A 23,809-nucleotide genomic window follows, 5' to 3' on the forward strand; every position below is an offset into this window, starting at 1 on the left:
CAAAAGTATTACAATTTACATTAAAATAATATTCAATTTTATTTTTATTGTTGACATTATAATATTTAGTTATGATCGTCAAATAAAATTTTTATCTCATACACATTTTTTTCAAATAATAATTAATTATATATATATTATATTTTAATTATAGTTTAATAATATGGTTTTTTTTTTAATAATTATCAGTCATACATATTTAATCAAATTAAAATCAATCGCACACATTTTTTTAAAAATAAATAAAGATTCTTTTGTTCAAAACATCCTAATTTTTATTACAATTTTATTAAACGCAACCATTTTTACATATTCATAACACATTCATTATTTTGTTTTTATAGCTATCAATTGCTTTTAAAGTTATTTTAACCTTGTTTTTACCTATACTTTTTTTAGAATTTCAAGAATATTTTTAAGATTACTATTGATTTTAATATTAATAACTGTTTGAACTATTTTTAATAAAATTTATAAAAATATAAAAATAGTAGGATGTGATTTATAAAATTGTTCATTAAAGTGAGCATGAAAAGATTCACAGTTATTTTCGGTTCTAGTTAAATTAGCTGCAAATTTTGCCCAAATGTCTGGAGGGAAGTTTACATTTTTTCCAATGGTTTTATCTACTAAATAATCTAGATATTCTTTAAATTATCAGGAATTTTGGACATTAAAGCATCAACACAACAATAAAAAACTTCATTTGTATTGAGAAAAAATCAAATGTATATTTTAACCACTTGTTATGTGTATAAGCTGAAGTTAATCCTAATGATTAAAGTTTTCTGTACTTAGCTAGCGACAAGCGAAAATGACAGTCTATAATTTCTGATAATAACTATACCATTTTTATAGCGTTATGTATAGCTATTTTTATATTATTAGTGACATATACTTATTTGTTTCAAAATAAATCTGTAATTTTACATTGCTTTATTTTCAACATATAAAAAGCAATTTCATATGTTTCTGTTTATTTATTATTTAAAATATAAAATACTAAAGTTACATAATATTCATTGAACAATTTGCGAATTACAAAAGAAAAAAATATAATACGAAAAAGTTTTGTAAATATAATATATCGTATGCTGTAGTTATATTTTATCTGACAACAGTTTTACATGATTTGTGTCTTATTTATTATTATTACTATTATAAATGTACAAAAATAAAATATAAAATTAAAATTGAATATTGCAAAAATAGTTAATTTGTTTTTTATATTGGGTAAGTATATTGATATTTATATATCATTTTATAATAATATTTTATAAAAATAAAAGTAAATGTTTGCAACATACCATGCCTTTTAATAATGTCTCCAACTCGAATAAATATCTTTACTGGGCATATTTTATTTGAATAATGCCACCGTTCAATATTTTTAGAAGAAAGATACGCCAATATATACTTATGGTCATTCTATACAACCTTTTTTCCCCTCTTGTGCTTTTCAGAAAATCAATTCTTATAATTTATAGTATAAAAAATTTTAAATTAAAAAAATACTTACATACGAAAATGTTGTTTAATCGTGTTTAATATGCAACGTAACGAATGTCTGATAAAATCGCACTGTGATCGTTTATATGCGAAAATTTGAGAAATAACGATATCTGATAATGTCACGAGTAACTACACCGTACACAGCTTCATAAAACACTGATATAAAACTTGTTTACAGTCTGTCTACTCAACAATATACAAAACTTTAAAATCTGTAGACTTATAAAAATAATTTCATTACAACGTGTCTTTAAATATAAATCACACCAAATCGTTATTGTAAAATGTTTACGCGGGTAAATTTGGCGCAAATAGGCTGTTCTCAAAATTAATTTTTTTTTTTTGTGCAAACGGACAATGACCAAAAATACATATTAACTCATCATGATCATATGTTTTTAAAAACAAAACTAGTTAAATCAAAAATTACCTTAATCAAGCAAGCAGACCTGTTTTCTTATTATTATTATGTTCGATTACACAATTATATTTTAAACTATTATTATCGTTCTACGCATGTGTGTAGCTAAATTGTCTATACGTTACGCCGAAAAACAGCGCGTTAAGGTACGGTTTCCTTGCAATGTCATACAGTCGTGGAATCTTGACGTCACGTCCATACGCTACATCGCTACATGGAAAAGCTACTTTTACCGAATTGTCTTCTTCTGTACGCGTCATCTTGTCTAAGGTGTAGTATTTTTATGATAATGTATAGCATACATCACAGTGTGTGTGTGTCGTTTTTATTTTTAAGAAAACTAGTTTATATACAATTATTATAAAATATAATGATCATTTATTTTTTCTCAGTAAATCATTTTACGTTTAAAATAGAGTATTTTAGATTTTAGATTTTTATATACCATATAGTGCATTCAATTAATAAAATTCAAGCAGTACTTTTAAATTTAATTAACAAATAGTAGCCAAAAATTCGGTTTCATTACACTGTTGTATTTTTGTTTAAATTTTTTTGTTTGTTAACGTGGAAGCACAAACGTTTCATATAAGCTTTATATATGTGTAAGTCTTAAATAAGTTTTTCGACAAAATACATGGGACAAGAAGTATTTTTTTTTTTTAAATTGTTGCCTTTCCTTTTCGTTGTTTTTTAGGTACCTACATACAATTTCTACAAACAATGTTTAAAACATAATTTGAATTCGGTATAATAGATGAAACATATACAATGCCTTGTTAAGGAGTATGCCACCTGAGGGTAGATTTTATAATGCTACACTTAACTACCCTTCTACCCATCATATAAAAAAATAAAATATTTTTTTCCTCAGCTCTTTTCCAAAACGACACAAGTAAATTTTATTTGCTATCCACTCATAAATATATAAAAAAAAATAAACTGTGTAATAAAATATTAAAAGAAACCTTTGGCATCAAATAAAAAGTCTGTTTTTCATTCAATCGGGCCCGTAGCTACTCTAACATTATCTCAGTGATAATCTTTATTCTTGTATTAGTAAATAGCATGTTATTTACGAATGAAAAATTTTAAACTGTAAATATTAAACATGAAATTCAATAATCATAAAGTTATAATATGATGATACATGGAAAATACCAATGCACTCGTATATCAGGTTTCGGGACGTATATTGTTTTGTACGTGTATATAATTTATAGGTGCCTACTCGAAAATAATAATACGAACGAATAAAGAAATGTACCTATTGATCTGAGCAATTTCCGCCGAGGAAACAATAATATCATCACAATATTATTTATCACATCGAAGACGTGTATGCATTATTATGGAAATTCATGAATAATAATAATAATAAGTATTCCTAAAAATTATTTTAAAACAGAAAATTATAAAACTTTTGTTTTGTTTTACCTTCAAAATTTACCACCCGAAGTTACTGCTCTCTATTCTCACCCCCTTAAAACATTATAGCACTGAACATTATATAAAGTGATATGTCATACAAAATAACTTGAAACGTATACAAAAATTAATCGATAAATTATTTTGCAATATTATATAAAAACAATTATACATACATTTACATTATTTTTTTTTTGTTTTTAGAACACGAAGTTGGGTTTTATGCTTATGAAAGTTTACATAATTTACTTGATTACCTATTAGTAATTTATTTTAATACGCAGTATAATTTAATTTGAATATTCTGATGTTTGGAAATTTTTACTAGCATTCAAAAAAAAAAAAATAATAAATAAAACCATAATATAATATACAATCGATATATTATATTTTTGTATTTTATAGGATTTATGTAATTAAAAAAATTTAATTTAAGGGTTTCTATTATGAAAATTATTATTTTTTAATAATAAAGGTCTATTGCACACTGTCACTTGTTTTATTAATATATATGTTTTAAAAATATTCCAAATTGGAGTTTCAAATAATAATAATATATTACGACTATGTGTTAACAATTAAATCGTACACTTAATAATTATTGAATACATGGAATTTAAAAAAAATTTATTATTATTTAAGAATAATAGTCACCTGCGCGTATCAGCTTCATGAGTATGAGTATAATATTATTATAATAAGGTTTATTTTATAAGCACGCTGGCTAAAAAGTTTTCTAATTTGAATGGTAGCGTAGTGGAACCTCCCTATTCACTACAAAGCATCACTCCCGGGACGGTTCCGAACAGAAGCAATATTTGAACTGGTCGATCGAAACATCGAGAACACTACATCCGAGAAAATCCCACTACCTCAATCGTTTGTTAGTAATGAGGTGTCAGATTTCGCTGCGTTCAAAAACGGGATTTCCAATATCATAGCCTTCGAACTTTTCGTTTAAAGTTTCTTGCACACCTCCGTCCGAACGAGGTGCGGACACATTATATCAAGCGATCGTATTATCGTATATTTTATAATATTATATAAATTAATATTTAATTATCTGTGTGGATATTTCCAAGAATCAGATCAAGACCCGTCAATCGCTATTTCAAACTATTAAAAAAAATGTTTCAACTCCACGAGTGACGGCTTTGTGTGACAAACTTGTAGTATATATCCTTATTATATAAATATATAATTCTGACGATAACAAATGTACTTTGTCTATATTCTTACCAATTTTGAGTATTTTTAGGTAGGTTATATTCATAATAAAAAAAGTGGGCAAGTGGGTATCACTCTGCTGTATAGTAGAGATGGAGAGTAGGTCACTGGTCGTGTGGATGTGTTAAATTTGAATGCAATGACGGGTATCATTGTATACGAAAAACGATTCTGAACGGAGATGATTTGTCAGTCAATGATAATTAGTTGGATACATTATATTATTATTACTTATATTTAAATTGTAATATATCGTCATTTTACGCGATTTCGTAAAAAATTAAATTTCATACGCTCATAAAATGTTTTCTATATTGACGCTGGAATTTTTTTTTACAGTTACTTGTAGGAAAATGTATAGATAACCTTTTATTGGATTTTTTAACCTTATCACAAACATTTTATGAATTTTCAACTTCAAAATTCCTTGCAAATTTTCGCGATTTTGATATATTTCGTAAATATTTTAACTTTAAATGCTTATAAACAAAAATTGTGACTAATGATTTTTGATTTTTTTTTACTACAATAAGTTAAACTTATAATAAACCTTGTATTAAATTTTAAAGATTTTTGGGATAGCCAAATTTTTTTATCGGCATTTTAAGAAAAAAAAAAACAAAAAAGTAAAAAATTTCAATTGTTTATAAGTAGCTTAAAAAAATTCTAAATATTTTGAAAATTTAATCGTAAATAGATAACGCTAATATAAACATTTGGTGAAAATTTCAAGTATTTAAAATGATTCGTTTTTGAGTTACAGCAAAATCAAAAAATCGATTTTGTCAAAAAGTGGTTATGCGTAAAAATTCCCGTTTTTCCGTAATTTTTTCATGGTTTTTTCCGACGCTTTTGAAAATTATTGGAAATTTTTTACCAACTAGATGAATTTTCCTTTTCAAAGAGAGGCTGAAGTCAAAAATCGAAGTATTATTACTACTCCAAAAAGTGATGACAGACACAAAAATAAAAATAAAAAAACACATCATTGTAAAATCAATACAATCATCACTCCGTTCAGAATCTAATATTGTTTAATATCTAATGTAATATCTGTACTATTGAGAACTGGCCCGTTTAATTCATTTGAATAAATTATTATTATCATCATCACTTTTTTATTCTTACCACGATAGTATTAAAATATGTGCTAACTAATTATTCAGATCACTGATCAAGAAACAATTTTTATAATATGATTTACAGTGTTATTGTGACTTTATGCATTTTATTGAAAATACATGTTTGAATAAAGTATAAACTCAAATAAATCTACTTTTTACTTTTATTTCCGATACGTTTCAACAATTACGTAATTTAACTATTCGCATGTAGTAAGAACACTATCAACTAGATTGAGCCAAGAGTAATTTGCGATTTTTATTTCCTAAATAGATTATGAAACCTCTACTGTTTTTTATTAATAAGTAAAAGGTAGTTCAACCATAATACTAAAATGTTTTCACGTCTTTATCAGTGCCGTACAGTTAGGCCATTTATTTTTATCAGTGTTCTGCGAATACCCGCTGAGATTATCGATAAGATTTAAAAATATTTCTGCCTATATTGTCGGATTTCCGTTGGCTTGAAAGGACAGGTAGAAGCAAACTCTTGTTGGCGTAAGTTATCGCTTGAAAAAAGGTCATATTATGTAAAATCTGTCAAGTCATTTTCGGGACAAAAAAAATTACATTTAGGTTAAGTAGGTATAAACTTATACAGTAAAGACATGATGAATAACTCTGGACGCTCCATCACTCACGTTCTGTTACCGTAAATATTATAACTTGTACTGAGCAATAGTAAGACGATTGCTGCGATTGATACCGAGAGATTTGTACATTATATTTTTTTCGAAGGAAAATAAATATTATTTATTTTATTATTATTGTGGCCGTTTTCAGTAAATGTCCAAAAACGTTTTCGAATGGCCATCGTGCATAATTTAATATGTAACAGCTAGTGATAAAACGACCCGAGAAAGTTTACATCGTGATATTACGGTCCTTAGGTAAACCTGCAAAATATATCCGGAACAGCTAAAACGGATCCTGGCTAGACCGATTTAAACAACGATCGTCGTGGGCGGTGGTGTGGGCGATGATCCAATTTCCAAATAACAAAACGATCGGTTTGTAATTGCCTGAACCGTCGCTTTCCAATGGGCAATTGTAAATTCCATCATCGATACTTGTACGTTAACTTTACCGGTCAATCGTTGTTGGATTTCGTATTATTTTTATTTGTAAATCACAACCTATATAGTTTGGGTGTTAAACTTGTATAAAATCAAATTGGTATAGGAACACGAAACAATAGCGTTATACTGAAGTGTGCAGTTGTGGTTATAATAGGAATACGCGGTAAAAACTATACAAATAATTATAAAATTTTATAAACAATGTACATGTTAGTTTCGGGTGAATGAATCTATTGTAGTGAGACATCTAAATCTACAAGCAAAACTATTTTCATTATCATTACATTGTCACCGAACATTATATCAGCCGATGTTATTGTATTAGTTATATTTTTGAATTATATCAATAAATCAGCACGTGGAGTGTAAAAAATAATAAGATTTAATTAGTTAGAAATACTTAAGTGAATATGTAATAACGTTTCTCGTTGTTATTGAATTTTATCAGTTTTTTATTTAATTAATAAATAGTTATCATATTTTATTTTATTTTTTTTTTAGTTTTATTATTTAGTTCAAGTTTCCATTTTCTATTCAACTAGTCTTGTATCTGCCTTATCCTCAATTTGTTGTTTTGTTTATTTGAATTTTGTTAATAATAAATTTATTTTCTGTAATTTTTTTTCTAATACATTAGTGTAACACATTACATTACACTCAATCAGAAAAAAATACTAATAAAAATGATCATGATGATGAATATGAATAAAATGTTATGCATATTATCAAGACATTATTTATTATTATTGTTATTGAACCATCTATGGATTGAAATATTGAACAAACAAGACTATTATAGTATAATATTAATGCAGTTATAAACTTGAATCTATAAATAAGAAAGACCAGACAATATAATAATTTATTTTATTATTTTACTCAATGTGTTCTGATAATCGTCTTTTAAACATGTAAATAGTTGAAAATATATTTTGAATTTTATCACTACATCACATTATTAATATTTAACTGTTTCGTGTATCAAGAATCATGGATTTAATTCAATTCAAAATCAAATTTATTTTTAATAATATAACATAATTTATGAAATTATATAATTTCAGTAAGATGAAAACATATAAAAATAAAAAATCCTAAGTTAAATAAATTGTGACTATTATTGTATGCAGTAATATTCAATATTATAATTTTATTAAATCTTAATCTTAACAAAACATTTTTATCTGAGCCTTACCTTTTTATTCAAAGGTACGTAAAATAATTTAATTTGGTAATTAAAATTATCTTAATTTTGTTTATAGTTTTATGTCATGTTTGAAGTGTTTCCATAGCTAAATTTAGTTCACTTAGTAAAACTTATAATTAATGTTCAATTTTCTTTTCAAACATTTTTAGTAGCAAATCACCGGTTTATAAAGATATAATAATTATGCATTAATGGTATTCATCTATCAGATGATATTATTAAAGATCGACCTCGCATACGTTTAATTTTAGATTTTATGCGAGTCTCTACAATAGTTCGTCGGTAGTTTGTAAATTAAAAATCAATTATAATTATTTTGTTTTTACATGAAAATGTATATTTAATAATGTAAAATTAATTTATTAACCGCCGCACTATTTTTTTTTTATTTGCCTAACTTATTATAGCAAAAATGATGTAGGCATAAATATTCATATAGTTTTTTTTACTTGAATTGATTATAAATTGTATTTGATTTTTTTTATAATAAATTATTTTACAGCGTTAGCCAAAATGTATTGTATTAATTTTTTTATTGTTATAAACGATATCTGTAGTTGATCTATAACTTAAGTGCATTATACAAGTAAAAAAATCATTTATAACTATACATATTACTCTTAAGACTTAATGTTTTTTAACTTATTTGTCTAATTAAAATATTTTACCTTTATTTTTATAATAGTATGAATATTATATTTTATAGTACTTTAGTCTTTTTTTACATAATCTATATTAAGTTTTTTTACTTCAAATATAGTATATACAAATCATATTTAAGCCTTTTAGGTAATATGCAATTAGTCTATATTTCATTATAAATTAAGTTTAGAAAAAAATCTCAACCATTTTATTTAAAATAAATAAATTTAGAGAATGATTGTTTTGGTTAGTTGATAAAGTTTTGTCGAAGTTGAGAAGACAAACTGTAAGATAAAATCAACATTATTATTTTTTTTTTTTTTTTGTATAAAACTTGAAATCATGTTACAAATAAAATAATAAAATAATTACAACACTTTATTAACACAATTAAATTTAACTTGATGAACTTGGAATTACTTAAACCTGCATTAGTATAACTGATGGTATAACTAACAATGGACATGGCCAACATTATAGTTATAAACTGTACTATAATATCTGTATTTAAAGAGTTCTACAGAAATAACGTGTGATTGTGTGATAAATTATTTTTCCTCATATACCATGCATAGATATATTATATATTTTTTAGTGCTTTTTTTAATTTTAAATTAATAACTTCAATTGAAAATTTATTTCATATTTATATGTATACAATTTATGATTATACTGATTATAGGCAAATAGTGTTGAAAATTATTTTATAAAAATAGGCAATCCATAAAAAAACCACTAAGCACAATGTGGAAAGACTAATAACTGTGATAAATATACATTTATTTTATTTATCTATTTATCTAAAAAGGTAAAGAGAGTAATATTATATTTAAGTAAATATGAGTATGATTACACTACATCTTATCACATGATTAGACTTTATTAAAAAGTAATTGTAAATTTTTTATATAAAATTTAATAAATATGTGTAATGAAAAGTCGAAAGATCCTTAAAATAAATTGAAATGTTTTTGTTTTTGTTTTTCTTTAATATTTGATTCAATAAAATGTATTCAAACGGTAAAAAATGTATTATCCATATACATTTTTTTTTTACTATTGTAGCTAACATGTAACAATAATGTTTACACAGTAAATATTTTTACGTGAGTAAAAATTTTACAGTCAAATACTATGTAATCCCCCTTTAAAAAGATGATGTGAACATACATTACAAGTTTCAAGAAATACCTACTATGATTCTGTGTTACTCGGTAAAACTGATATCTTTGTGTGAAAATGTTAGGCATTAAATGTTAAAATTCCCTGATAAAAAAGTTGTAATATACTTGTACAAATATATACCATTAAAATTAGTCATTATTTAAAAAAATTGTATATTGATTGTTAAATATAATATGTGGTTATGAGTATACGCATTATATTAAGTACACATAATTTTTTTTTTTTGTAATGATCTATATTAAATGTTTAACCCGTTTTGCATAAAAAAAAATGTTTAACGTCTTCTGAATTAATAAGATTAAATTTAGATTGAAAAAAATACTGCACTTAACTATTAACAGATTTTATATTATAAAATAATTATATAAAAACTAAAGAATATATCAAAATTAATCTTCTTTTATTATAAGAAGCTAATTATGTTTATTATTAAAAAAATCTTTGAAAATTCAAATAGGTACAGTACCTAAATGTATCTGAATTTTTAGCAATTCAATTAAAAAATATAATATGAGCTAATGATTAAAATGTATTAATTAAAAGTATATACTAGATATACTAGGTACTATGCGAGTATTAATAGTATTAAGAAATTATTAATCCATAAAATTATATTGTTATGTATTTTTTTTTTTATTTAATATGATTGTAACATATATCATTGATAAATTCAACTTGAATAAATCAGCATTAATAAAATATTAATAAAATTGGATTAGATTTTTTTCTTATTCCAATCAGGCAAGGCAACTTTAAAATTACAAAAATAAAAGGTAAAAACTTTAAAAGCATACAATCTTTGAAATTTGAATTTCCTAAATTACTAATTTGTTTATTGTTTATTTAATAACTAATAATATAATATATACAATACTTGTATTAACAACTAACTTATAAATATATATTTTATTAACTTTATCAATATTTATATTACGAGTATTTTATGTTAGTTTTAAACTTAATAATGAAAATTCAGATAAGTGTACAAATGATTTCGTAATATAATAAAGCATAACAATTTGGCTTTAATATAATTAATAATAACCAATTAAATATAAATATTCAATCTTAAACAATATCATCAGATGTTTGAGTTACTTACTTTTGGTTTTAAGTAACTTCAAAAGACGATGTTAATGATAATCTAATATTATATAATGTAAAAAGGTATTTCTTTGTTCTTTTAGTAATAAAAATAGTTTGAAAAGTGAAAAAGTTGAAAAAGGATTTGATGGTTTATAGTCATCGGGCACTTGCTTTGATGCTATATATTATAATATATACACACACCTCGGCATCAAACAATAGTGACAGAGCGTTGTATTATGATTATTATGATTATTATTGTACATGTTTGATAACAACGATAAAATAATTATATTGTAATAAATTGAAATTCTTTACATAAAGTGAAGTATAATCCTCGTCAAAATGAATAATAATAATAATTACAATAACTAATTAATATAATATAAACCACTGTAAAATTAATTTACCTGTCACTGTTTAAAATATATTAAACGAAATAATAAACATTTTGATAATTATTCGATAATATTAACCTTATATAGGCTTCCATTATCCGATCAAACGTTATTCTCCGATTATAATTTTGAAGAACCACCCCTTGCGATTCAAAAGTATGGAATTTCGAGATTAAGCTAGCAGTCGTGCATTTTACGAGAATATTATAAAATAGTTTTCTATAGTTTTCCCGTAATTAGCCGCTTAAATGTATATGGCTTGCGCCTGTTAAAATAAGTACTTGGTAAACTTTTAGTGGTCCAAAACGTCAAAAAAACAAGTAGATACGTTATCAAAGTTTTTTTTTTTCATTATTTTATCGTTTAATTAAATAATACGATTCCGATAAACCGTATTATGGATTAGCGAGAAAATTTTATGATATCTGAACTCCATATAATATTGTAACACTAATGCTTTGCATAGTTTTTTGATTTAAGTTGTAAACAATTTGTTTGTATTTATGCTACCTAACCTAAACCCAAACGATAAACACAGGGACTTTACGATATTTCTAATAGACATCTTAAACTTATATTTTTAAGAAAAACAACAATGCGTTAGTCGGGTTGAAATAAATTTAAAGAACATTTTCAGAACAACTTTATAAACGGTTTCACGTATAGTCGCAGTACACTAAACTCCCTACTCAGTACCACTATTGACTAATGCATGATGGTTGTGAAATTACGAAATACGTATTATATAAAAATCACAACGGTTAGGGTTAAGATCGGGTGATCTAAGCTCAGTGTTACTGACATTGTGTTTCTGTATCGACTATATTTATAAACGATATTCTCGGAAGAAATTCGATTGTTACTTTCAATGGCTCGCGTTCAAGCCTGTGCTATCCTTACACGATAGGTATATCAAAAACTCTAATAGAAACTGCTATACTGTCGCTCACATTTTTTATCCCAGGGTTCTTAAATTGTCAAACAAAATTCCATGTTATGTAGGGTTTTTATGTGTTACGTGTTATTCTTATAAACGAAAATATGTCGTTCGAACATTAAGTTTTGTTGCCAGTTATATTCTCACTATTCACTATTTTTACTACAATATAATTTTGAGATTTTATTGTTACTATAGGTATGTATTTTTATTATGCCATATACTCATTACATATTACGTAGTTACTTCTAGAGTCAATGGCGTGTATAGGAATTAATTTCGGAAGAGGAGGGGGGGGTGTATAAAAAAAATATATTGAATTAATAGTAGAAATTAATTTGATTTAAATTAAAAACTATGAAAACTAGAATATTATAATTAAATTAAAGCAAAAAATCCAATATTTGAGGCAGGTTTGCAGTGTGCAAGGTGTACCCTACCTACAATAAATTTCAGGGGTTGAGGGGGTTGAACCTTACCCCCTCACCCCTTCGATATACGCCACTGCTTTTAGTGATTATATATATCGATTTATCTTTTATCGATGCGCTTTTATTTTTAGACTATAGGCTATTGCTTGAAAATAATAAGATTTTTTTTATTTAAGCATTAATGTCATTGTATTAAATATAATACTGCCTAAGTACTGTTCTAAGAACCTATTTTTCATAATTAATATTTGAGAGTTACGAATGAGTCGTTACATCTTTAAAAATTTTCTATGTATTGATTCTCTGCACCACTGATAATTTTTTGTATTATATTACTTTTTCTTGGGCAATGCAGCTCTTTTTGCATGACATAAACGAACGGAAATGTAATTATTCTCTGTTTTAGAGTATAATTACACGCATATATACGCAAATAGTAAAGATTCTTTTGTAGTTCAATCACTCTCTTACCTCTACTCGTATATTTTTTTAAAAGGTCCATAAAAATATTTCAGAAAGAAATATAAGCAATACATAAGAAAATATTTATAAAAAAAATTACTGTAGAATTTTAAAAAAAGTAATCCAAATTCAAGTTCAGCGTAAAAAATGCTTCCAAAAACGTATTAATTGTATTTTGCATTAAATTGATGTAAACACTCCCCTCCCACAGATTAGTCATTTTTTTTTTCGATATTTAACTAAATTATTGTTCGATTTTATTTCGACTTGGGCCATAGACTTATTATCGGTTCTTCAACGATATTGTCGAATGTAGTGACTTGCAAATTTTAAAATTATACTTGCAAATTCTTGCAAACACTTGCTGAACATCGATATCGGCTTGAACTTTTTGACACAAGATGGGCGGTCCAAAGACGGTTCACACGTATATATAGTAGACATAACCTACACAGAACTATAGAAGAAATATTATATTATATTCGTACCTATAGGCTATTTTGCATATACCAACGAGACCTGTCATTGTAAAAAAACAAAATAGATGAGATGTGCCGTGTGGGTATTGCATACACTTTTGAGAAAAACCGGCATTCTCAATCCACTCGGAGACTGACGTATATTTATACAATTGTACAAATTCATAATATATTCAATAATAATATTGGTTTTTTTTCGGCTGCATCAGAGATGAGTCAATTTATATATTTATTGAATAAATAAAGTCTAACTTGTATACAATTAAGGTTCAATTTAGGAACGTTGAGAGAAATTCGGTGAGTGTCATCAAAACTAGTGTGTGCGCTCTTTTAAAATGGAACTAACTACAACTTTAAGTGAAAAGATAAAAATACTTTGTATCATAATGTTAATGGCTATACATTTTATTGTCTAAAGTTTTTAAATATAGTTTAGAAAAAAATTATAAATTGTACTTACGTGTAAATCTTATTTTAAATTAAATTGTTATTTGTTTTTATTTCTATAAATGATGATTACAAAAAATATTACGAAACTCTATTATTTTGTAATAAATCTTGTAAACACAGTTCATCATTATACTTAGAGTTTACGAAGCTTTCGAATAATTGCAAAATAACGAACGATACTCGCACAGCTACATAAATATACGATACCTACGCAATTTGTATATGATACTTTTCAAACTGCCGGACACATCGATTTATATCAATATTAAGGTCACAATCATTAGGAAGTTCAAAATATGTCTGCTAAAAAAAAAGGCCAATATACCAAAAAATTAACACACAAAAAAGTAAATAGTTTTAATCAATTAGTTATAGATAAAAATGTATATTATAGTTCTCGGTAAAAATTATAATTACTGATGAAAAATGAACAGTATTTTCATTCACTCGTTACCGATAAGTAACTTAAACACAATTTTCTTGAAAAATGTACTTTTATAGACTACCGATTAGTCAAGTTCCGTTACAAAATTTAGTCTGAAAGTATAAATATGATACACATGTAGTTAAGAGAAAAATAAAACCAAGACCTATATTATTGAATTGTCGTATGTATATATATATACATAAAATAAATTCATAAGGAAAATATGCAAATATAAGCAAGTCCAATGATTTAATTTTTATTTTGAATTATTTTTGAATTAATATGTACATAATATATTATTTTCAAAATGTAGGTATTCACTATCTGAATAAAAATTGTAAATTGTATCATTTCAATTATACGTCATATTGGTATTAACACTAATAATACATTATTAGACCATTTTAATTTATACAGTCTTTTCAATATAAACTGAACATATTGCTCCAAGTCTAGCAAATCCGTATCATTGTTGTCACCAATTTTAAAGTTAAATAGGTATATAATTTTAATGAAAACAGACAACATTGTAGCTTAACAATATTTAAATATTTTAGGCGTATGAAGCGTTCTATAACAGACTACGACAGTAATAAAATCAAACGAATGTCGCAAAAAATAAAAACGTATATCAAATGATACCCACTATAATGACTCCCTGTTATTAGTTTAATATTCTAAGTAGAAATTTATTTACGGACATAAACTTTAATCGTATCAATGGCCTTCAACGTGTATCGATCGATTTTGGGAAAGTAAACTAATTAATCCAAAGTTACTAATTATTGTATTTACTTATGAAACAACTATATTTAGTAATATTGTTTCCAATAATTTGTTATTTCGTCAACACTGATCAGAAAAAAAAAAAATTATATTTAATTTAAATTGAATGCAATATAAATTTATCATGAATAAACTAATTAAACTTAGATACTCTATACATTTGTTTTATGGAATAAAAAGTAATAGCAAGACCATTTAGGTTTTACAGTATTGGTCTTGTTTTAGTCTTGTTTTTGATCTTGACTTGCAAAATAGATCTTGATCCTTTAAGTGTTAATGCTGTTTTGGTATTGGTCTTGCAACAAGACGACACAAGCTCAGTCGAATTTCCCACCTATAACGTCGGCGCAATGTGAAGTCAATACGACCAGTGGCGTATTCAGAGACGAGGGGGGTGGTTAAGGGGTTATAATTTCGCCCAAGATTTCCAGTTTACAGAAATAATAAAATTAATAATATATAAGTCCAGTCCAGTGTAATAGTGTGCATATAATTAAAACTAGTTTTTCGTTCCATGCATAAATTTATTCTTAGTAGCCTGCCCTCTGCCAGAAAAAATAACTGGATACGCCACTGAGTACGGCGGTATAGCCATAGTCACAATTTAGGATACGTGAGCTTATGTGTACTTGACATCGACATAATTTATGTAATTTGTGTTTAACTAGTTTTTATTTGGTCAAAAACATTTTTTAAGCCGTTTTTAAATATTTGGTTATTCAATTGTAGTCGGTGGGACTGCGGAAGAGTATAGATGTGTCGTGTAATCACAAGGACAACTAAAACAAAAAAAAAATTTGAAAAATAGGGGCTTCAGCATCCACAATGTTTTCAATAAAATCGCACCATCAGTTTCAGTATTCTATCTCGATATACCTAGGTAGGCACCGAAAATAGGTACGCCGCCGTCTCTGTCGACGTTTTAGATTTAGGCGGACTGCTCATCGCGCCACCATCGCGCGCGCGCCCACCCTTAGCGCGCGACCCCGCCGACCCGCCCCCAACGCGGTCAGATCTCGCTTGCCGCCGATCGCCGCCGTGCTCGCAGTCATTCCACGGACACCACCACTAGCATACAGTCGCACAGCACCGCATCAGCAGAGCCATGGGTACGTTCCGCCAAAGGATGGTCGCGATCGCAACGGTCCTCGCAATATTCACCGCAGCTCCGAGCGTTTCGAGATCGGTCAGTACACAATAAAAATATATATTTTTAATATAAATTTATTTTATTTAGAAACATAAGATTTTTTGTAATTACGATAACAATAACAAAAACGATAGCGGCAAGCGCGATGATCGTATAGTAAATATATTATATTTTTAACGCGAGAGTCTGATGTCTATATATTTAGTATGTTTTTTAAATATATGTAAGTGTATTATTATTAAATATATATATATATATATATATATGTAGTAAAGAAATATATTAGGATTTTTTTCTTTCTTTCTTATTTTAATCATATTATAATATAGTCGAAATATGGTAACAAAAAAAAAAAAAAAATGCAATTGCACCTACCACGCTATTTGGTTTCTGGTTGAATACGTGATTTAAAATGATTTTAGATATTTTTTTGCTGTTTTTATTTCTCTCGCCTACCCATCATTCATATTTTCTAATACTCAATTAATGCTTTCATCTTTTTTCGAAAAAAATTTTCCCTATTTGTTTAAATAATATTATTGTGAGATCTATTTTTTTTTTTAACGATTTAAGATAATAATATGACATTGAACAGGTATTATTTTTTTTTTGATAGAAAGAATGTTATATCTGAAAACCAATTTTTTAAATAACATGAGTAATATTATTTTTCGATTGAATCTCAAAATTATTGTCATCCTCAAAAACGAATTTAACCTATTATTCTAAATAAAAATGACAGTTACAGACTTGGTATGTTATTATAAAAAGATAGTTAGATCGTCATTTTCACGAAAAATATATTTGAAAAATCTGTTTTATTTTTATCAAAAATTGTTTGTAGAAAAATCTTTTCAAACTCTTAATATGATAGCAATTCACCTTAAGTAGTATAACCATTCTTGTATTACACGAAATACGTTCACTTTTATTGTTAACTATATTATAGTTATATGTGAAAAGGTTAAGGTAATGTATCCGGAATTAATACCTTTTGAGAAAAAATATTTATATGCAAATATTACTTTTTTGGGAAACACTAAATTATACAACGTTTTTTATCAAAAAGATTGGAAGTAGGCCGTTCTAAGAAATACTTCGAGAAGGCAAATAAAATATAATAAGAAATAATAATAACGCGTACGCATATATGGCTATAATTCAAAGATGAAAAATACACGTCACAAGAAAAATGTAACAATTTATTCCTTGATAATACCTAAAAGTTGTAATAGCATAATATTACTTTATTATGTATATTAAATAATATATATTGCCTATTTTATACAATTTTCGGCTAGTTTGTCATGTTTTACTTCGATTTTTAATGAAAGTTCCCTTTTTCATTCCTTTTTTAGGTATTCTAATTCAATCTACGATTTGATTATTAGTACAATACCACATATTTATAATTATCTATTGTAGGACATTAGAAATGAATCAAAGTTACATACTTTCTTTTTTCTTCTCGAGTTAAATACGTAAATACCCTTACAGATCACAGATAGATAGTATTTTAACTTTCCGTTTTATAATTGTTTTAATTATTTATTGCTTAAATTTATTTTCAATGTCGACAAAAAATTTTTTTCGATAAATTCTAACCCTGCACTGCATCGGTCGCGTGGATTACTATTGTAATCCATTCAAAAATAAATTAATATTTTAAATTATGGGAACCAATAGAATTAACTAATTTTAGTATTCTGAAATAATATCTTGTTTAATCTAATCAGTTCGTTATCTAATACTATTTGTAGCATCTGTCGTTATTATCTAAATTTAAAGCGTGTTGGATTATCATTGTATGCCGTGCGATTTTTCATGTAGAAGTATTTTTTAATTTTTAATTTTTTCGTAATTTGTATTTTTAAGCCCAATTACTAATTATATATTAAATAAATAATTATTATTATATTTGTAGGATACTATTATACAAATTTAATGACATTTAGTCTCATCAAATTTGATGAAAATAAACTGTAATTAATTATTATTTATAACAATTAATATATTATATTATATTATTTTTATTATTTTAATATTTTAATTTTAATGTAAATTGTTATTTTGAAGTTAAAATACAAATATAACTCTATTTTTTGAATCGATATATTTTTTGATGTCTACTAAATATATTGGTGTAATTTGAATTTCCAAAAAGACACAAAAAAAAAAAAAAACAAAACCGATTTTTCATGTAGAAGTATTTTTTAATTTTTAATTTTTTCGTAATTTGTATTTTTAAGCCCAATTACTAATTATATATTAAATAAATAATTATTATTATATTTGTAGGATACTATTATACAAATTTAATGACATTTAGTCTCATCAAATTTGATGAAAATAAACTGTAATTAATTATTATTTATAACAATTAATATATTATATTATATTATTTTTATTATTTTAATATTTTAATTTTAATGTAAATTGTTATTTTGAAGTTAAAATACAAATATAACTCTATTTTTTGAATCGATATATTTTTTGATGTCTACTAAATATATTGGTGTAATTTGAATTTCCAAAAAGACACAAAAAAAAAAAAAAACAAAACCGGATTACAATAATTGTTATCCACGCGACAACCGTCGCCGTCGTTCTATTAAAGCGCGCGACCTATGCAGGAGTAATCGTGCTTAAAATAAACGAGCTGTTTCGTTCGGGAGGAACTATTTGATATCATATGCCCTTTCGAATGAATTTTTTTACTTGTCTTCTTAATTAGGCCCTCGCATTTATTTCTCCAATATCACCATTGTCCAGCTCGGATACTCGTGTATTAAAATATTTTTAGTTGTTGTTTTTCATCAGTGAAATAGAGAACGCATCTATAACGTGAATGGCAAAATTGTATTTATTGGAAATTGTAAACAAAATAATATTATCTACAAAAAAAAGAAGGAAATATAGTTTTCAAATGTACTTCGTTAATAGTGAACTATTTATATTTTTAGTGTAAGGTCTCGAAATTACCAAAAAAATCACAAAGAGATGTCATAAATCGTTTTAAGATTAATATCATAATGTTAAAATTTGTGGAGTAGGTGTTATAATCTCCATATTTTCTTTAAAAGAAAAGATAAAAACACCTTATATAAGAAGGTGTAAAATTGACTTCAATAAATAAGACATACAAAATAAAAATAAAAATATCATTATCAAAAATGCTAAATTTTTCTTATCGACCACCAGCAACGCATTACCTAAAAATGTGTATATATATTATACTATTTTTTTAAAGTAATTCGAATTAATTATCATTTTATTCAACTACGCCGTTGGTAGGGTATAATTATTGTTGCGTAGGTACTCTGCAACGTATACGCAGAGTATAAAGTTACGCTGATATTCAGCGCCGGAATCACAACTAAATATATTCATATTTTATACTTTTGTCGTGTAGTTTCTGGGTTCCGTAGAGAATGTTTTGGTTTCTTTGTGAAAAAATAAAATCACATCAAAACGGAATTATAACAAGCGTGTTGAAACATTCATAAAAGTTGTGTGTTTTTAGTAATGTTAATAATAATTTTACATTGATATTTTTCGTTTTATATTCACCAAATATTTCTGGAAACGCAATTAAAAATTAAACTATATCGAATTTTAACTTTCCATACGTTTGATTCAAGGGGAGTAGGCAGATACATTATTTATAATTTTATCGTATATTATAAGACATCTTCTATAATAATAAATTATAATTCATCGATTTGTCGATTAGCAAAATATTAGCAACAGAAAATGGAATATTATAATCATAACCCAGTGAGCATAGAAAATCAAAAATAATAAGATATAGGATTGATTCCGATAATATTGAACAATTTAAGTATTTAATCCAAGTATATTATAATATATACAATTCTATGTTATCATAAACCGTTATGAAATCTTCTTAACAGGATTGATAGAAAATTAACATTTCCAAATGATTTTTATTGAAAATTTCAATTGAAATACTAATTGATTTTCGAATATTTTGTGCTTACGGGGCCGGATTTAAACTTATATATAGAAGAGGCTCTTAGAAAATCAAAATTTCGGGAGTTTATCGTTAATAATTATCTAAACGGTGTTAATTTATCCAACTAATCAACCATTTTTAGCTTAACCAATCTATTGTAATATATAAGACCTATAACATTTTTTTTTAACTTGTGTAGGACGTGTAGGTATTTATTGTTATTTATATGGAAAAATGAACAAACGTCTTTTAAATATTTTTATTATCAAAAGTTCCTACCTAGGAAAAATAATAGAACTTTTTATGGGGAAAAAGTAAATTCAAGTCAAGTGAACTCTTAAATGATTTTAATTATTTAAGTAAATTCTTAAAAAAATTACATAGATCTAATTTTTACAAGATAAATAATTTTATATTATATATTTCATTTAAAAATATAACTCATACAGAAAATGTTCGTAAATAAATAAAAATATTATGAGGTATTATATATTATTATATAATAATGACTGAAAAATAGAAGGAAACAATATTCATATCTGTTTCCACGGGTTTCTTAAATGCGTTAGACATATTATAATCAGTTATCCGTCGGTTAAAAAAATGCTTATCAACAATACATTATTACAGATATTAAAGTATAAAACAAACTTCATGTAGAATAAAAAATCAGAACATAGTTTTGATAAACAATTATAATAATATATATCACCCGTACTACTGCTAAAGTGCTGCATACTCGTTTTTGTTATTGTTATTACTATAATTATTATTACAAGTGTAGTTATTTTTATTGTTAAGTTTATACAATTCTGATAAATAAAAATACGTCGTCGTTAATTTGATGATGTACAAGTAATACCTCAGGTCCTATCAACTGAAATAACTTTCATCGCTTAATGCTGCACGCCATACTTTATTAATCATTTGCGCTCTTCGTTATTATAATTAAATTTGTATCGAGAGCTTAAAATAAAATATGTTTTATACATAAACTATATAAATATATAATATATGCAGAACTTGTTAAACACGTACCCGTAACTACATATCGATGTTCCGTGTCTACAACTCAAAAAAAGTTATACTAACTATATTGTTACAATAATTATTCAAATACACGACGATTCAAGTCGGAAATATGTAAATCCCAATCCTAGCATAATCCCACCTGACCCTACAGTAAAATATTTCGGAAAATAATTTATTTACCGAAATATATTGTTTAGCATTGGATAAACTCTATATAAATTATAATAATATATTGTAATATACTGGTGTCTATCGCGTTTTTCATTACCATCAATAATTACTGTATTTTTTTCTTAGGCTTTGGTATATTTGTTAAATACAATTCGTATTATAACAGAGAGTTATAATTCGAAATATTTGTATTATTCGTAATAATATATTCGTTTTTACCTAAATTACATATTATTATATTATTAATTTATGAAATCACCCTAAAATTTTAAACCGTTGATGGTCGTAAATATATATTATAAAGTTCAACGATTTAAACTTTTTCAATGTACTACTAATTTTCACCAGTTTTTAAATTTAAATCTTAAGGGCTGAAGTGAGTAAGGGGAGTGCAATAACTATAATTTAATTAAAGTACAATGAAGGCTGACACTGCAGGTGAGACACTCGTTGCATAATACAATTTTAAATATTTAGATTCCAGAGCAGAACAAGGTAGATCGTATATTTAATAATGTTTTCTCTCGCTACTTATTAAAATATATGTATACATATATTATTATATATAGCTTCATATTAGTATGACAGCTTGGTTATTGAAACACGATAGGTGTATATTTGAACTATTTGAAGGTAAGAAAAAACCGATTAGATTATATGGTCAAGATCGTAATGAGCGGTTGCATCGAAGTATAATTGGTTTTCAAATTAATAAAAATATATTAAGGGAAAAAGTTTAGCCTACACAAGCATGATAAAAAATAAAAAATACATATATTAAATTCTATGCAAATATTGGTAGTAGGTAGTGCAGCAACGAATTTCGAATAATAATGACGTTGCTTTTGTTATCTTTCGGTTGATTGACTGATTTTATAAAACACCACATTTTTATAAGCAATTTTGATACCAACGGTACTGAACATTTCTACATAATAATACTAGTATAGGTATTAAACCAAAAAATCCACGTTGATTTTAATGATTTAACTACGAAAAAAAGCATTTATAAGTTTACCCTAACCTACCTTTGAATTTTTTCTAACTCTTTTAGGAATGTACTTACAAATTATATTATATTATACAGACTAGTTTGAAACTCAAATGAGAGAATACATAATAATATTATTATTGTACAGTGCGATATCTGATAAGACGATTATATCGATAATATACAAAAATGAATATTTTAATCGATTTTCTTATAATTAATTTGTTTCAATGAAACGTCTAGAATAATTATACTAAAAATCCCACATATTCGCCCATAATGACAACGTTAATCAAAAATTCTTAATTCAAATCTCATCGTGCACTATAATAATAACACACGTATAGCATAGCCATTATTATAGCTGTGTAGTGGTGTTATGTTATTGTCGGAAAAGCATTGCGCAGTAAAAAATTGTAAATCTGTCAAAATCAGCAGGCCTTATGACGACGTGGTAGTAAATGATTATGGCGATGATAAAAAGAACGATTCGGTTTCTGTCGATACTGCAATTCTGTTTGGGAGAAAAAGGTTTTGATAGTATGAAATGAATCAATAGAAAGCCTAAATTCTTGACCCGCAGACCTAAACAAATACATATCCGTAGTAACTATCTATATACCTACAAATACGTTATCAGTGTTGAAAAATTTTGAAATCAAAACGAAATATCGTTCGTTTCACATTTGTACAAAACAAATAGTAAGATAGGGTTAGACGCTAATTCACAGTCTTCTAGCCAAACACGGTCGCGTCAAACCTCGTAATATGCGTTGCTATTCTTTAGATTCTGAGTGGAACGATGAAATGTCTCGGACATTTTACGCCGTTTTATTGAAAACAAAAAAAATCACTATTTGTACACACGTCTAGTATTCCTAAATATTCTATATGAATGTGGTCTGTCGTGTTCCACCGAGTTTGCCTCTGCAAATAATTTATCAGTTATTGTAAATTATTTACAATTTATGCTTATTTAAATGACTCTGGTTCGTAAAAAACTATAAACCTTATACTCATCGGTATTAAAAACGCATAATACAAAGAAACCGTATAAGACTTAGAAATTTCAAAAATCAGAATATAAGTAAATGTATATTTACAAAATGACGAAAGAAGAGTAAACGTAAGAATTTGAATCATACTATATGTATTTTTATACATAATATAATATATGAATTTACCTACGTAAGTGATATAGGTACTGGTCA

At 25.9% G+C, this 23,809-nt stretch overlaps 1 protein-coding gene across 1 annotated transcript in view; it reads left to right on the top strand.

The window, feature by feature from the left end:
- The first annotated feature begins 16,310 nt into the window (after nucleotides 1-16,310).
- LOC132924227 (mucin-5AC-like) overlaps nucleotides 16,311-23,809 on the top strand; it is a 253,547-nt gene continuing 246,048 nt past the window's right edge. Inside the window, exon 1 of the mRNA XM_060988400.1 lies at nucleotides 16,311-16,464. Coding sequence (XP_060844383.1) covers nucleotides 16,384-16,464 — 81 coding nt within the window. The 5' untranslated portion in view covers nucleotides 16,311-16,383. The remainder of the gene's footprint in view (nucleotides 16,465-23,809) is intronic.

The sequence above is a fragment of the Rhopalosiphum padi genome, chromosome 3 (genome assembly GCF_020882245.1).
Source record: "Rhopalosiphum padi isolate XX-2018 chromosome 3, ASM2088224v1, whole genome shotgun sequence".
Taxonomy (NCBI): domain Eukaryota; kingdom Metazoa; phylum Arthropoda; class Insecta; order Hemiptera; family Aphididae; genus Rhopalosiphum; species Rhopalosiphum padi.